General features: G+C 39.5%; 1 protein-coding gene across 1 annotated transcript in view; it reads right to left on the bottom strand.

Annotated features, from left to right (window-relative positions):
• The window catches only part of LOC308502944 (uncharacterized protein), a 171627-nt gene that overhangs the window by 31239 nt on the left and 121646 nt on the right, over window positions 1–18742 (bottom strand). The window contains exons 34-36 of the mRNA XM_081080747.1: window positions 14330–14558; window positions 6249–6451; window positions 4816–5041 (exon numbers count right to left, since the gene is read on the bottom strand). Coding sequence (XP_080936873.1) covers window positions 4816–5041; window positions 6249–6451; window positions 14330–14558 — 658 coding nt within the window. The remainder of the gene's footprint in view (window positions 1–4815; window positions 5042–6248; window positions 6452–14329; window positions 14559–18742) is intronic.

Below are 18742 nucleotides of genomic sequence, written 5' to 3'. Positions count from 1 at the left end.
GGCAATTACAACTGTGGAGACATGCCCAGGGGTTAGCAGTAGGCAGCAGTCGCAGCTCTGGGCTTTCAGCAGCTCAGAAATCTCCCACCACACACGCACACATGCACGCACGCACACACACACGGAAGGAGTGACCTAAGACTCAGGAGACCTGGGCACAGGGCTGGTTGTGTTACTCTCAGTGCGCATATGTGCAGGCAAGAGCAGAAACTGCACTGACTTTGTAGAAACTACCATCCAGACCCAATAGCCCCACTCATCTACATCTGCCATCCCAGGGTCACTCTGGGCACCAGGTGACCGGCTCTGCCTGAATAATACACAGAGGACTCTCTGGTACAGCAGAGGACGGCCTGGAGATTACTTGGTGGGCTTAAGCCAAGACTGGTGCTGGGTTTTTTTTTTGTTTTGTTTTTGTATCTTTGATATTTTTGCCTGTGTTGAGTGTGGGTTACTGGTTGTTTTCACACGTGAGTGTATTTGGTTTTGACTTTGTTGTTGCTGTTGTGCTTGGTGATTGGCTTTGTTCTGAAATTGCCCTACACCAGGGCCCAGCCCAAGAGTCACAAGATTCAACACCTCCTGACACCAACTCCAGACCCAACCAGAGTATTATTGGGTTTGACCTACAAGTGACACACCCAGAGGGAATTCTCTACAGGCACAAGAGCCCATAGAGGCCAAGTCTAATTGGAGTGGTCAACCCTCACGCAGCAGATCATCCACCGAGGGCAGAGCTAAGTCTCACAACTAGGCGGCCTAGGATCAACCCCACCTACTGACCAGCCAAAAGCAATGAAAGTTCAACTTTACACAGGACAATATACACAACACCAGGGTCACCTTTGGAGCACACGCACAGGAGAATAGGGAAGTGGTGCAAGTCAGATATAAAGGACACACACTACATAAGATAACCCAGCAAAGACCGAGCATCCTAGGGGATCTACCTAATACATCGAAGCAAACACGGAGAGTCAACCAGAATGGGGAAACAAAGAAACATGTCCCAAATAAAAGAACAGAAGAAACCTCCAGAATTGGAACCAAATGAAATAGAAGTAACCAACCTATCAGAGACAGAGTTCAGAACACTGACGATAAGAATGTTTAAAGAGCTTAGTGACAACATAAAGAAGGATAGAGAAATCATAATGAACAACCAGTTAGAACTAAAGAATACAACAAGTGAAATAAAGCACACGCTTGAAGGAATTACCAGTGGGTTAGATGAGTCAGAGAATCGAATCAGCGACTCAGAAGACAAGTTAACAGTGAACACACAAGCGGAACAAAAATAAATCCACGCCTATATGGCCATTTAATCTACGACAATGGAAGCAAGAATTTACGGTGAGGTAAAGACAGTCTTTTCAATAAATGGTGCTGGGAAACCTGGACAGACACATGCAAAAAGATGAAGCTGGACCACCTCCTTACACCATATACAAGAATAAATTGAAAATGGGTCAAAAACTTAAATGTAACATCTGATACCATAAAACTCCTAGAAGACAATATAGGAAGCAACTTTACATATATGACCCGGAGTAAGATTTTTACTGATACATCATCCCCTTGGGCTAGGGAAGTAACAGAAAAAATAAACATATGGGATTACATCAAACTAAACATTTTTTTCACAGTAAAGGAAATCATCATTACAACAAAAAAGGGTCCTACTGAATGGGAGAAGATATCTGCCATTGATATATCCAAACTTTATTAAAAAACTCACTCAACTCAGCTCCGAAAAAACAATCAAACCAATTAAAAAATGGGCAGAGGACATGAAGAGACATTTTTCTAAAGAGGACATACAGATGGCAAACAGACATATGAAGAAATGCTCAACCTCACTAACCATCAGAGAAATGCAAATAAAAACCACATTGAGATACCACCTCACCCCAGTCAAAATGGTTATCATCAATAGATCAACAAACAACAAGCGCTGGTGAGGATGTGGAGAAAAGGGAACCCTTGTGCACTGTTGGTGGGACTGCAGATTGCTGCAGCCACTATGGAAAACAGTATGGAGGTATCTCAAAAATCTGAGAATGGAACTACCTTATGACCCAGCAATTCCACTCCTAGGCATCGATCCGGAGAAATCCAAAACTCTAATTCAAAAAAATGTATGCACCCCTATGTTTATTGCAGCTCTATACACAATAGCCAAGATATGGAAACAATCAAAATGCCCATCGGTAGAGGACTGGATTAAGAAACTGTGGTACATTTATACAATGGAGTATTACGCAGCCATAAAGAAGAAGGAAATCTTACCATTTGCAACAATATGGATGGACCTAGAGGACATTATGTTAAGTGAAATAAGTCAGACAGAGAAAGACAAATACCTTATGATCTCACTTATATGTGGAATCTAAAGAATACAATAAATGAGTGAACTAATCAGAAACAGTCTCAGAGACACAGAGGAAAAACTGAAGGTTGCTAGATAGGAGGGGGGTGGGGATAAGGGGGAAGGTGAGGGGATTACAAAGCACAATCGATAACCCCAAGATTGCCATGGGGATACGAAAGTCAATTTGGTGAATGTAATCAATAATGTAAAGATTTTGTAGGGTATCTGATTACACTTGTCTCTTAGGGAGAGCACCTCAGAGATGATGTAGATGCCTGACAACTGCACTGTACACCTGAAGCTGAAGCTGAACAATAATGAATGTTAATGTTAACTACAATTGTTATACACACACACACATATATATGTATGTATATATATGTTTACAAGAAGTAGAGTACAGCCTGAGGGATAGAGGCAGTGGAAATGTAATGGCTGTATGTGATGTCAGAGGGGTCGTTGATGAGGGGAGAGGGGTCATCATTATGTGAGGCATACAAATTATAAATGTGTAACTATTACATTGTTTTGTACACCTGAAACTAATAATAAAAAAGAGTTAAAAATAGTAATACTCATTCACTGAAAAAAAAGAAGACACCCAGAACTAGTTTCTGCACAGTAAAACAAACAAACAAACAAAAATAGCACTTCTTGATGACTTTCAGGCACATATATAACACCTGTCAATCAGCAATCTGGCCCTCAGCTTAAAATAACCCAGTTCAACACAGTCGAGTGTGGCCAAAGAGAAACAGGGCTGAGCTATTTTCAGCTGTAGCCCCAGCAAGAAGCTGAGTATATTATATACTATATTATATAAAATACTATATGTCAATAGTCAAAAGACATACAGTATTTACTTCTAGGGCCAAAGATTAGCACGAACCAGGGAAAGCTTGTTCACCTGAAACTAACGACATACATTATACTTCACTTAATTTTTCAAATACAAAGGAGATAACAGACTCTCTGCCACATATTATATACTCCCCCATGAAAGAATTATTATTTCATTATCCTTTTTATGCCTACTGCTGCCTAGAGAAAAAAAATCAAACTCACTTAAAGCCCTCCTCAATTTGACCTCCACTAACCGTTTTAAACTAATTTTCTATATTGTATGCTGCATATAAATTAGACCAATTGTTCCGAGCAGATGATTTGTGCTTTCCTTCCTGTATTCTCCACGTTGCTTAAATGTAATAAACATTTTGGAGGGTAAAACAAAACAAAGTAACAGCATGAAGAATGTCACTGAGATATAACAACACTCACAAGGCAGTTCAATGAGTTCAGGAGTAAAATTAATGACCCGGAGGAGAACTTTATCAAAGAGATGGAAACTATGACACAGAACCGAACAGAACTCCTGCTGGTCAAGAACTCAAGAATGAGTATTTTTAACAACCACGTCACACGAAGAAAACGAGTTGTGATTTAAAGACTCCCTAGCACTGCCACCTTACTCATCAATTACCCAAATGCTGTCAAGACATATAGACATAAGTGAACTTCATTTTAAAAATTCAATTATTTGCTTAATGTCCCTATTTAGAATATGTACAACTGTGAAGCAACTCATTTTAAAACACTGAAATAGATAGTGCTATGAATAAAATAAAAATTAAGGATATACTCTCTTGTTAGAAGATAACATTAACCATAAAAACAGAGACTAATCTTTTTTCAGTATTATAAGTTTGCCGAATTAATAAAAAGGATTATATCTGTTTCATTTAATAATAAACATCCATTTGTGGTTAGGTGTTTGGCCAGCCATCATTCACTTACACTTAGGGGAAGAAAAACTGGGATGCACAAAACTTTAAAATTTTTATGAATCATCTCCAACTAAAACCAATTAAGAAGCCAAAGCATCTCAAAGCATACCATTGGTTATTAGGCAATGATATTTAACATCTGTAATAAAATTTAAAGGCAAATTTTCAAGCATTTTAAATGTATCACTTTAGTTACATTTATTAAATAATAATAAATAACTCAACACATGAGAGCTCTAGGGACTTAAAAAAAGACTGTAAAATTTCTATCTCCTTTCTATGAATATTAGCACACATATTATGCCTTTTACTTCGTGTGCATTAGTCAATGAAACAACTCAAAATTTCATCAACGACAAACAAAGAAACAAAAACTCATAGACACAGACAACACTTAGTGGGTGAGGGGGGAGAGAGAGAGGTAGAAGAGGGAAAAGGGGGTCAAATACATGGCGATGGAAGGAGAACTGACTCGGGATGGTGAACACACAGTGAAATATATACAAGATGTATTATGGAAATGTACACTTGAAACCCATATGATTTCACTAACCAATATCACCCCAATGAATATATAAGACAAAACAAAACAATATTATATCAAAGAAATAAAAAAGAAAGAAATCTGAAACGCAAGGGAAAGAAGCTAATATAACTAACCTTGGGACAGTAATACCCTATGATGTCATTTGAAGCCCGTGAGGTTGACTTAGGAATCACCAAATTTTCTCTTGGAGCAGGATTTCCACTGAGGAGTAACTCAGTATTCAAACTCCCAACACATGGTGGCTCAAGGACTCCCCTCCTAAGAGCAGTGCTGAGAAACTCCTTGGGCTGTTCCTTTGCCTGAAGATCGGTTCTAGCCTCTGCCAGTCTTTCATTAGCACTGTGAAGATTGTAAGACACAAAGCTTTGAATGTTATTTTTCCTGAATGACTTGCATTTTTTTCAAGCTGCCATAATAAATAGTAAAAGAAATTTCCCATTAAACAGCATTTTAACATTGAAAATGCGTCAGGGCAGACCTACCATGCACAAGGATAGGTTTCAAATTACCCTAAAGAAGCACATATGTTTCTATGGGGATGCCAGACTAAGAAGAAATTCAAAGTAGGGAGGGGAGGAAACGGGCTATCAGTGACATCCACAGCTTCACAGATAATACTTGCTGCCTTCTGCAATGGCTGAACCAATAAGATTCTTGAGGATTGCCATGAGACATACATAGCAAACGAGTTTAGAATTTTTTAAAAATCCCACCAAGATATTTTCAAGCCTTTGCAGTCACCGCCCTTGGGTAACGCCCTCATTACCATGAGGACTGAGGTGTCATGGAGAACAACAGCCTCTGGGGGAGAAGGAGGGAGCCTGGTGGGTGACCCTACTGAACTGAAACCGCTCAGCAGGCCTGTAGCTTATAATATAACACTGTGACCAAGGCGCTGGGCGTGGGCTCTGCGCTTTCTGTCTTCCACACACCCCCTCAGGCTCACCACCTTATCTTTTTAGCCACTTCTTGGGTTATACTACCCTCACCCCTACGTTGTTAATCCTCTGCTATATTTCACATGTATGCCTTTGTGGACATCAGAAAGACTAGAAAGAAGAGCTTGTCTGAAAGCGACCTCTAGAGATAATAACACAGAGCACAATGGAGACAGTACATGTACCAAGTGCCAGAACATGCGGAGTACTTAACCCTTTGGGTTTAAGTTGTTATCTTATAATAAATAGTTACCTCACTAAAAACTATTTAGGGGAATTCTGGCAAGAAATTTTATAATAAATAGCGTTGTCTAAATCATAAAGCTTCAAAAACACTTTGCTTAAAGACTGGTAGATCAGATTAACTCTATGAAAACCGCGAGAAGGAAAAATACAATCATGTAAAACCAAAAATGGAGAGAGATGCAAATGTCCTGAACTAACTAACATTTTAAAAGTAATTTATTCACTAACATCATTTTCCAAAATTATACTATTTAGTAAGCTTTCATTTCCTATCAATCTCGGGAATCTGCCTGGATAAAAATTATACTTTAGAGGCAAATTAATGAGCTCGATTGATTTTCTCTGAATTTGTTTGGACTTACTTGTTTAGTTTGTTTTCCAATAATGTGATAAGTTTTAATTCCTCTAGGTAGAGGTGTTTACATTCTTCCAATTCTATTTTACGAGAAGTTTCCACTTTGGAGAGTTCAGATTCCAGACGTTTAATTCTGAGTTCCATGTCACTTAGGGAAGCGCCATCATGGTCATTTAACGGGTGTACGTTTTTTTCAGATGCTGCTTGTTCCTAAAGCCAACAGAAAGGATACATTTTAAAAATAATTATAAACTGAATAATTACAGTCTATTTGTATTCTTTAGTTTTAAGTCAATGATTTGGACGGCAATTTAAATGTAAAAAAAGCTGAAGTTTAAAATATTTACCATCAATACACAATGAAATAAATCTGAATCAGGAAAATATTTTGAATCATCTCATCTAACTATTCCAATAAGAGAATCAATTTTAAATTTTAAAAATTGAACAATATGACTTAATAATCTAAGAATATGGTGCATTTTATTTTCTTTATTTCCTAATAGTCTCGTTTTATATCAATTGGTCTTAAAAATCAAACAATTTTTCAGAAAGAACAAATCTCAAACATCAACTGAGTGACAATAATGATGGGAACTGAAATATTAAAAAGGAGAAGCAAATACCACCTTTGTTCCAGAAATCTAAAAAAAATAAAATAAAAACAACTGCCATTAAGGGGAGTAGAAGAATCACATACACTATGCATATTGAAAACGTAATTTGCAGCAAAATGAATTAAGGCGTGTTAAAAATTAATGAATTAACCTGTAAAAATAGATTTAAAAATTTTTTTCTACTACATCCTGTCTTGCTCAGTCTTCAATATCCCAGAATTTACTGTGTTCTGCTTCACTCTTTTCTACCACATTCGTGACTATATGAATTTTGAGGTTTAATAATTTTTATCTCCACTCTTTTTATTCTCACTTTTTCACATGACTTTTGTACTCCTTTCATAGATAATAACTCTTGTTTAAGATTGATTTTCTTCAATAAGCTATAGATACCTTTTTATAAAAAAACTTTTTAAAACAAATTTTTTTTTTATAACTGGGGAACACTGTTTTTTCCAGGACCCATCAGCTCCCTGTCAAGTAACAGTTTCCAATCTAGTTGTGGGATGCGCAGCTCAGCTCCAAGTCAAATTGTTCTCTTCAATCTACTAGTTATGGAGGGTACAGCTCACTGACCCATGCGGGAATCGAACCGGCAACCTTGGTGTTATGAGCACTGAGCTCTAACCACTGTACCAACTGGCCGGCCGCCCACTGGGGGCTCAGCTCCAAGCTCCAGCCATTGTTTTCAACCTAGTTGTGGAGGGTGTAGAAAACTGGTCCATGTGGGAATCGAACCATCGACCTTCGTTACCGAGGATTGTAACCAGCACGATGCTCTAACCATGGAGCCAACTGGCCACCCCACAGATGGAGACATTCTGAAGATGCAGTTTCCAGTTTTGCTTTGAGAGCATCATTCTGAATGAGTAAGATAGTATGATTTGGTTACGAAGGAAGTTGACTGAGAATAGTCTAACCCCAAACCAGTATCAACTTGTGAAATAAACTCAGTTGCCATAAAATGTCATCCATACTATAGTAGATCCTTGGAATGTGGAAACTTGAATTACTCAGAATGGAGAACAAAGAGAAAAGCACCAGGAGACTCAAAAATGTATCCTTTATTGTCATCAACTTTGCCACACAACATCTGTACTTGATTTTCTACGATTTCCTGAATGATTGGTTCATGTTTTTCTTCTATAAAATCACTGTAAGTCACCTCTGAGTTGATAGTCTCTCACCTGTTCCCCATTTTAACTGTCCATAATTTCTTACGAAGTTGTAGGGAGTTACGAGTAACTCATCTTGAGATAGTTAGGTCTCCGTCAGCTACAAATGTTTCATGGTAATTTGAATTGCTTTCAAGAAGAAATGATTCCCAAGGTTAAGGAGAAATCACATCTCACACTGTGATGTTTAGTGAGATGATCGCTACATTTTTTTCAACAACAAAAAAGTGTCTTAATTTGATAATGCTATCTTGTAATCCTCTCTTTCCACAATATACAAGAACATCCTAAACAGCAATAATAACAACAACAAATCTGCTGGAATTTCAGTGATACTGAGTTGGGTAGAACTACTTTCCTGTAGATACAATGCTTATTTTGTAAGATGAGGTGATTGGATAGATGTAGTGTTTTTAAAACATGGCTACAAATTCTTGACATTTCTCCATGAAATTCCCTCCCTTTTAATATGTGCTGGCCTTAGGAAGTAACTGGATTCTAGTGCATGGAATAGGGCAGAACTGCTGTGAGAATGCTATGCCTGCGGCAGAAAATGTGATATAGGTTCCATCTGACTTTCTCTCGGGAAGCTCGCCCTGAGAACCCAGCCACCATGTTGTGCAGATGAAGAAGCCCAGGACACACAGTGAGGCCTCCTACAGATGTTCGCGCTGAGACGGCCCCAGTGGGCGTCCCGGCCAAAACCCCGCTTCAACTGCTACACGTGTGTGTAACAGCCTTTAGATGATTCTCATTCGCAGCTTCATGGCAACGCAGCTGATGCCAAGTGGAACAGAAATGAGCTAGTCTCACTGAGCTTCACTCAACTGCATTACTGGTGAACAAAACAGATGCTGTTTTGAGCCACTAGCTTTTGAGTTGGTTTCTTGAGCAGCAATGAACAACTGGCATTGATACTGATATTCAAAATGGTGTGAGCCACAAAGAAAAGCAATCTAAAACCTGTAGGAGTGCCTTTCCACCAGGAGGTAGGTGGAACCCGAAAGGATGTGGAGAAGAATGAGAACGACACCCACAAGAGCCTCCAAGAGACGGTTATTGGGGGCTTGCGGGCCCCTAAAGAGGCTGGCCACAAAGACTTCTCAGCTAGTGAAGAAAATGAGTCTGAAATGCGGATGAAAGGGGACTTTTGCTGTGAAGTAACCAAGTAAAATCCATGAGATACATGAGCTAACGAAAGACTGTGAACTGTAAAGGAACCAGGACTTATTGTGTTCAAATGTGTTTCCCATTACAGCCTCTCCCACATGCCCTGTTGTAAAATCATGCTAAAATAAAGAAATGGCTTCTGAGTGAAGATCAAATTCGCTGTGCTCCCAGGAAGACATGATCTACGGATGAGGACAAGACTGTAAAGCCTTCCTCAAGACTTCGAAAGAGTTAAGGTGGGGCCTTAAATTCCTGGAAGGCTCTTAAGAGGAAAAGAATTTTATAGGCATGGTCCTACAACAGCTACAGGAAGCCCAAGAGCTTATCTCAAAACGATGTATGACGGTGGCTTTTCTAATGGCACGAACCCCAATAAACTCTCACGCAACTCCAAGTTTTTAGGATAGTCAAGTAGCAAAAAACCACCTTGTTACCTTGGACTAATAAAAACCAAGAGAGTGAAAAATAGAGGAGGCCTGTGGGTCTTAGACATTTGGGTGGAGGAATGACGCTGAGGGAAGAGCTGCAAGCACAGGTCATTTCTTATGAAAAGTACAGAACAAAGAGCTCACAGGGGACAGCCAAGGGCCATGGAGAAGCATTGGCATGATTAGGACTAAGTCCTAATCAAAGAACGGACAGCACACATCAGGCTGTATTTCAGAATTGCTATGGACTAACGTGCCTTCCACTTTCTATTTCTGCAGGGGAAACTTCAGCAGTCGAGCAGAATGTTGGGTGTGTGGGTGGTAGATAACTTGTCTCTTCCTTTCTCATGTTTTCATATTGAAAGGAATTGTCCTCAAGGAGCTTTATCCTAGAAACCAAAACCCAGGCCCTTCACCCCCATTTGCACCAGACTAAGATGGTGAAATCTTAGATTCGAACCTGAGCCTGATGCCATTAAATTGAGACCTGTGGCGAGTATTGTGTAGGGATGAGTGTATTTTCCATGTGGGGGGAATGTAAAGAATTGTGGCCAGTGGACAGATCAAGGTGGTTTTTAAATGTGTCCGTAAATTTTGAAATATTCATTGCATAAAACCACTAGAATATGGGTCAACATTAGTGACTGGCTCCTAATGAACAGAATATGTTGAAAGACATTCCTTGTGAATTCCAAGACTCCTTCACAAAGGACAACACAACTCCTGTTGGTTATGTCTCTGAGGATCTGAACCTTGGAATCCAGCCCCGTGTTGTGGGGAGGCTCGGGCCACAATGCGAGCTGGGTGTTCAGGTGTAGGTCTTCCTGCTGTCTGCCCCAAACAAATCTTTTACTTGTTTCTGATTGATTAATTACTTCCTAATTTTTAACAGCTGTACTCTTGAAATGTTTTCTTTGGATGGGTGAAATATTTATTCCATTAATTATATATGAAGCTAAAGGTACAACTATGCATCTCAATGTGTTTCTGAGAATGTGGGATCTATGCCAAGAACAAGACTGGCACCAGTGTTTCAGAAAAGAACCGGGTCAAACAGAATCTACTTTTCAATTGCAAGATGATGGATTAGAGAGATTTCTAAAGAGGAAAGCAGATGGTCCAAGTTTCATCTTCTCCTTCCTAGACAGTGAAATCTATGGAAGAGGCTATGGATTAGGAGATAGACAAAATGAAGAAAGTTGTCCACCAAGTATCAGATCCTATTACCGACATTTGATGGAAATGGGAGTGAAAGGGAGGCACTGGGTTAAAGATTAATGTTTTGAATGAAGAAAACAAAAGGAATGAGTCGACTTTGTAAGCCTAATATCCCATCATGTCATAAGGTCACCAAGGTCTGCGGGCCACAGGCTCCATCCAGAAGCAAAACATCTCCATAGAAGTGGAATTAAAGATATTCACCTACATTGACATTTTATTATTCCATAAGGCATCTGGTAATATGCAAGATGACTGGGGAAGCGTTCTCATAACATTTGATTTGGTAATGGTGTAAGGACAGATCTATAGACCAATAAATTGGAAAAGATGATCCAAAAATTAACCCTCATATATATAGTCAAGTGATTTTTGACAAGGGTGCCGAAAAATCCAGTTGGGCATGAACAGTCTTTTGAACTAACGATACTGGTTCTACTGGATATCCACATGCAAAAGAAAAATTAAACCTCTACATCATACCATATATAAAATTATTTCAAAAGGTAAAAACCAAAACTATAAAAGCTTTGAAGAAGCTTCATGTCTTCATGACTGGAGTTGGCAATTGTGTCTTAGATATGACAGTACCAAACAAAAGTAGATAACTGGACTTCATTAAAATAAAAAAAAAAACTCTATGCTTTAAAGGACACCATTGAAAAACTGAAAAGGCAAGCTAATGAGAGGGAGAAATATTTGAAAATCCTATATCTGATAATCGATTTGTATCTAGGATATATAAAGAATTCTTACAATTCAACAAGAAAAAGACGAATCAATTTTAATGGGCAATGGAATTGAATCATCAGTTCTTCAAAGAAGTTATACAAATGGACAATAAGCAAGTGAAAAGATAGCTCAGCATCATTAGTCATCAGAAAATACATCAAAACCACAATATGGAGCAGAGAGTTCACTAGTGGTTCCCTAGGGCTAGGAAGAGTGGGAAGGGCAGACTGGCACACGGTGAAGGCTAACAGTACACAGATAGTTTCCAGGGTGATGAAAATGTTGTAAAACTGATTGTGATGATGACTGCATAAAGCTTTGAATACACTAAAAGCCACTGCACTGCATACTTTAAATGAGTGAACTGCATGCTATGTTCATTACATCTCCTTGAAGCTGTTACGAAAGAAAGGAAGGAAGGAAGGAAGGAAGGAAAGAAGGAAGGAAGGAAGGAAGGAAGGAAGGAAGGAAGGAAGGAAGGAAGGAAGGAAGGAAGGAAGGAAGGAAGAGCAGTGCTGGCACCACCAGAGACCAGTAGCAGCAGCAGAAATACTTCTCCAGCCTCCACCCACAGCACAGTGCTACCAGGGCCACGGGGAACCAGGTGGGCTCAGTGGACTCAAGACAGGCTCTCCCTGACCACCCCCTTCTCCTGTTCCCTCCCACGGTGCTGGTGCCCAGACTCCCTGGTGATCTGGATACAGCGGCAACACCCATCACCCTGGTCACCCAGGCCAGCACTCCCACACTCACAGCTAAGCCCCCACACCTGGACCCCCCAGGCTCAAGTAGCACCAGTGAGAGACAACAGAAACTGTGCTATTGCATCAGCTACTGAAAAACAAAACAGAGACGTCTAATTATCTAGCTGCTGAATTGCTCGAATCAAAATGTACGTAAATAAGAAAGTGTTCACTACTTCAAATGAGCCTGCAGAAGAACAAGCTATCCAGCAGCATGAACAACCAAGGTGACATGGTAACACTGAGAGAAGATGACACTTCTCCAGAAACCAAGTCAAAGTCATGAAGATTGTGATCTCTGTGACCGAGATTTCAAAACAGCAGTCATGAAGAATCTCAATGAGATACAAGAAAACTCACAAGGCAGTTCAACGAATTCAGGAGTAAAATTAACGAACAGAAGGAGTACTTTATCTAAGATATGAAAACTATAAAAAAGGTCCAAACAGAAATCCTGGAGCTGAATGAAGAACTTAAGAAATGAGATTAAAAATGGACATTTTAATAACAATATTACACAAAGAAAACAAGTTGCTATTAAAGATGCCATATCATTGCCACCTCAGTCATCAATTATTCAAGTGATGCCAAAATGTACAGATATTGGAGTATTACGCAGCCATAAAGAAAAAAGAAATCTTACCATTTGCAACAACATGGATGGATCTAGAGAACATTATGTTAAGCGAAATAAGTCAGAAAGAGAAAGACAAGTACCATATGATCTCACTTATATGCGGAATGTAAAGAAAAGAATCAGTGAATGAACTAATCAGAAACAGTTCTGGGGACAAAGAGGAAAAAGCTGAGGGTTGTTAGATGGGGGGGGGATAAGGGGGACGGTGAGGGGATTAGAAAACAGTCGGTAACCACAAAATGGCCTCAGGGTTTTTGAAAAATAATTTCGGGAACGTAATCAATAATGTTGTAAAGATTTTGTAGGGTATCTGATGGACACAGGTCCCATCTGGGAGACCACCTCAGGGAAGATGTAGATGCTTGATCAATGTACTACTGTACGCCCAAAGCTGAACAATAATGAATGCCAACTATAATTTTATATATATAATGTGAAGGCTCGGTGCAAGGTCGGAGGGATAGTGGAAGGGGAAATGGGGGAGGAGGGGTTCACAGTGTGAGGGCAATAAATGATGAACGTCTAAGTATTACCTTGTCTTGTGCACCTGAAACTAATTAAAAAAAATTCTAGAGCTACAACTTCTATTTCTTTTTAATCTCCTTAAATCTCCATTTAAAAAAAAAGATGTACAGATATAAGTGAACTTCATTTTAAAAATTCAAATATTTGCTCAATTTACCTCTTTAGAAAATGTACTGTTGCTTAGCAAGATATTTTATTTTATTATTACTTTTTAAGCAAAACATTTTAACTCATCAAAATAAAAAATGCTATAAGTAAAATAGAAATTAAGGATGTACTATTATGTACAAAGAGAACAACTTTTAACTTAGAAAGAACAAATTAATCTTTTCAGTGTTACAAGTTTGCAGAATTCATAACAAGGATTTACCTCGGTTTCATGGAAATAAGAAACATCAACATATAGTTAGTGAATGTCAATCATTCACTTACGCTTAGGGGTGGCAAAACTGGGCTGTAGGAAAACTAAAATTGTTATAAACCATCGCCAAATTAAAACCAATGCAGAAGTAAGCCAAAGCATCTCAAAGCATACCATTCGTTGTTAGGCAATAACATTTCATTTGTAAAATCTAATTGAAAAGCAGCTTTTCCAGAAATTTAAAATGTGTCAGTTAATTACATTTATTGAACAGTTAATGACAGGTAGCTCTTAAAACATGGGAGATGCAGGGACTTACAAAAGATTGTAAAATTTCTGTCTCCTTCCTACATTAACACACATAATTATGCCTTTCACATTGTGTGCATTAGTCAATGAAACAACTGAGAATCTCACCAAGTTAAGAACAAGAATTGTATCGGACATCTGAAACCCAAAGGAAAGAAGATAATATAACTAACCTTCATGAAGTAGGTGAACGTGTCATTATTATTAGAAGTCTGTGGGGTTGACCTAGGAATCACCGACTGTTCTCTTGGAGCGAGATTTCCTCGAGGTAGGAACCCATCACTTATCCTTCCAATACAAGGTGGCAGCAGGACAGGCCTCCCAGGAGCGCGGCTGAGTAAAGTGTTCCGTGGTGTCTTCATGAGAAGCTGGGCTCTCATCTCTGCCAGCGTGTCATTAGCACTGTGAAGATTGTAAGAACAAAGGCTTAGTATTTTATTTTTCCTGAATGACTTGCATTTTTTTCAAGTTGCCATAATAAATAGTAAAAGAAATTTCCCATTAAACAGCATTTTTTTTTAATTTTTTTTTATTTTTTTTTTTTTTTGGTTTTTGAGAGCCCACTGGCCCATGTGGGAATCGAACCAGCAGCCTTCGGAGTTAGGAGCATAGAGCTCTAACCACCTGCACCACCCGGCCGGCCCCCATTAAACAGCATTTTAACATTGAAAATGCGTCAGGGCAGACCTACCATGCACAAGGATAGGTTTCAAATTATCCTAAACAAGCACATATGTTTCTATGGGGATGCCAGACTAAGAAGAAATTCAAAGTAGGGAGGGGAGGAAAAGGGCTATCAGTGACATCCACGGCTTCACAGATAATACTTGCTGCCTTCTGCAATGGCTGAACCAATAAGATTCTTGAGGATTGCCATGAGACATACATAGCAAACGAGTTTAGAATTTTTTAGAAATCCCGGGGGAGATAAAAAAAAATGGCGGCGTGAGGTGAGCCTCTGTAACGCTCCCCTGGAATTTACAACGAATCGGACAACAATAACTCCACAAAGGACTCCTTGCACAGCAGACAGGCAAGACGAAGAGGCCGACTACTGAATTCACCTCCAGGTGGGTGAATCGCGCGAGCGGGGGAGGAGGGAGAGGAGAAGTGCGGAGACGAAGCCGCACGGGCGCAGGACGCAGACCTAGCTCAGTGCTCGGAGCCCGCTGCTCCCGGAACTACCGCAGCTGTGGGAGAGGGAAGGACTCGGACTGCTAGGGCTCCGCTTACGGCCCACAGGGCCGAGGGGGCAGCATACAAAACCGCTGAACCCAACGATCACGGCAGACCTCGGAGCAAAGACTGAGGGAAGAGGGCTGAAATCGGTGGTTTAAGCCCTCACTGCCGAGCGGAGAACGGAAGCCTTAGGCACGGAGACTAGACGCCCCCTCCTTACCCTCCCAGAGCTCGCCCCGCCCCCACCTGCCCGGTGCTAGAAGCGATAAAGTAGCAGTGTCGGATCAAAGGACAGAATATTTGCTGCTCTGAGAACTGTGGACCGCAGACACAGATTCGCAGCTCAACTAGTTCTGGCAAAGGGGAGGGAGCTGTGGAAGCAGGACTGGCTGTGGTGGTGGTCGCCGCCATTGCTCTGGGCCACCTCTCACAACTCACCCCGCCCCTGGCCCCACCTATCTGGGCGGATCCCTGCGGGAGTAAACAGAACTGCTGAAACAAACGGGCTCTGAATCTGGTGCACAAAGAGCTTTGGAACTCCAAAAGCTCTTCGCATACCTATCAACCTGTTGCAGAAGCCACTCCTGTAGATGTCTAGGAAGAGAAATAGTAAATCAGTGATTGCCATGAATAACCAAGGCAACAAGATAGCTCAGAAAGAAAATGAAAAGTCTCCAGAAAAGGAACTTAGAGATACGGACCTTTGTGATTTAAATGACAGAGAATTCAAGATCGCAATTCTGAAAAAACTGAACGAGATGCAAGAAAACACAGAAAGGCAGTTTAATGAACTCAGAAACACAATCAAAGAACACCATGAACATTTTACAAAAGAGATTGAAATCTTGAAAAAGAACCAAATAGAATTTCTGGAGATTAAGAACTCAATAGAAGAAATTAACAATAAAATATCCAGCTTAGGTAGTAGAGTTGACCAGATGGAGGAAAGAATCAGTGACATCGAAGATAGGAACCTGGAATTTACACAGAGGGAAGAAGAAAGAGACTTGAGACTTAAAAGAAATGAAAGAACTCTACAAGAACTTTCTGACTCCATCAGAAAGAGCAATATAAGAATAATGGGCATACCAGAAGGAGAAGAAAGAGGGAAGGGAACAGAGAATATATTCAAACAAATCGTCGATGAGAACTTCCCAAAGTTGTGGACAGAACTGGATCCTCGAATCCAAGAAGCAAATAGAACACCCAATTACCTCAATCCCAACAGGCCTTCACCAAGGCACATTGTATTGAAGCTGTCTAAAATCAATGACAAAGAAAGAATCCTCAAGGCAGCCAGGGAAAAGAAGACGGTAACTTACAAAGGAAAGCCCATTAGATTATCATCAGATTTTTCAGCAGAAACTCTACAAGCTAGGAGGGAATGGAACCAAATATTCAAACTATTGAAAGAGAGAAATCATGAGCCAAGAATAATATATCCAGCAAAGATCTCTTTTAGATATGAAGGAGGAATAAAGACCTTTCCAGACATCCAGAAGCTGAGGGAATTTTCTAATACACAACCTGCACTACAAGAAATACTAAAGGAGGCTATTAGACCACCATCAACAGGGACAACTTGTGGCAACCGAAACATAAAAAGGGGGAGCGTAAAGGCCTGAACTGGAATATGGGAATAGAGAAAGTAAGCGTACTGAAGAAACTGGAATACTCTAAATATCAAACTTTCTTTTACATAAACTCAAGGGTAACCACTCAAAAAACATCCAATCTGAAATATATACTGTAATAAAAGAAGAAACAGAGGGAAACATCATAGAATACCACCACACAGAAATAACAGACAACAACAAAAAGGCAAAGAAACAATGGAGACACAGCCTTACCAGAAAACTAAAGACAGAATGACACGAAATCCTCACATATCAATAATCACCCTAAATGTAAATGGACTGAACTCACCAATAAAGAGACACAGAGTAGCAGATTGGATCAAAAAACTAAACCCAACCATATGCTGCCTACAAGAGACACATCTCAGCTACAAGGACAAGCATAGACTCAAAGTGAAAGGGTGGAAATTGACACGCCAAGCAAATGGTACCCAGAGAAAATCAGGTGTAGCCATAATGATTTCCGATGAAACAGACTTCAGGGTGAAAAAGATAACAAGAGACAAAGATGGACATTTCATAATGGTAAAGGGGACTATACAACAAGAAGACATAACAGTCATCAATATTTATGCCCCCAATCAGGGAGCACCGAAATATACCAAGCAACTACTAACAGAACTAAAGGGAGAAATTGACCGAAACACAATTATACTAGGGGACTTAAATACATCATTGACAGCTATGGATAGATCATCCAAACAGAAGATAAATAACGAAATCGCAGCCCTAAATGACACATTAGATGAATTGAACATCATTGACATATATAGAGCACTTCATCCTAAAACATCAGACTATACATTCTTTTCTAGGGTACATGGAACATTCTGAAGGATAGACCATATATTGGGACACAAAATCAGCCTCAGCAAATTTAAGAAGATTGAAATCATACCAAGCATATTCTCTGATCACAAAGCTTTGAAATTGGATATCAACTGCAAAAAGAAAGCAGGAAAAAACACAAATACATGGAGATTAAACAACATACTATTAAAGAACGACTGGGTCAAAGAAGAAATTAGAGGAGAGCTCAAAAGATACATAGAAACAAATGACAATGAAAATACATCCTACCAAAATTTTTGGGATGCCGCGAAAGCAGTTTTAAGAGGGAAATTTATATCATTACAGGCCTATCTCAAGAAACAAGAAAAATCCCAAATAAATAACCTCATGTTACACCTTAAAAAACTAGAAAAAGAAGAACAAGCGAAACCCAAGGTCAGCAGAAGAAAGGAAATAACAAAAATCAGAGCAGAACTAAATGAAATAGAGAACAAAAAGACAATAGAAAAAATTAATGTGACAAAAAGCTGGTTCTTTGAAAAGATTAACAAAATCGACAAACCCTTGGCTAGACTCACTAAGATAAAAAGAGAGAAGACACTAATTAACAAAATCAGAAGTGAAAAAGGGGAAGTTATCGCGGACACCACAGAAATACAAAGGATTATCCAAGAATACTATGAAGGACTATATGCCACCAAATTTAATAACTTAGAAGAAATGGACAAGTTCTTAGAAACATATAGCCTTCCAAGGCTGAATCATGAAGAACTGGAAAATCTTAACAGGCCGATCACCAGTAACGAAATTGAATCAGTCATCAAAAACCTTCCCAAAATCAAAAGTCCTGGACCAGATGGCTTCACCAGTGAATTCTACCAAACCTTCAAAGAGGATCTAATACCAATCCTGCTCAAACTCTTCCAAAAAATTGAAGAAGAGTCAGTACTCCCTAACTCATTTTATGAGGCCAACATT

The sequence above is a fragment of the Rhinolophus hipposideros genome, assembly GCF_964194185.1.
Source record: "Rhinolophus hipposideros genome assembly, contig: SUPER_9_unloc_1, whole genome shotgun sequence".
Taxonomy (NCBI): Eukaryota; Metazoa; Chordata; class Mammalia; order Chiroptera; family Rhinolophidae; genus Rhinolophus; species Rhinolophus hipposideros.
The sequence above is the reverse complement of the archived record's forward strand: the minus strand, read 5'-3'. Positions and strand labels throughout refer to the sequence as shown.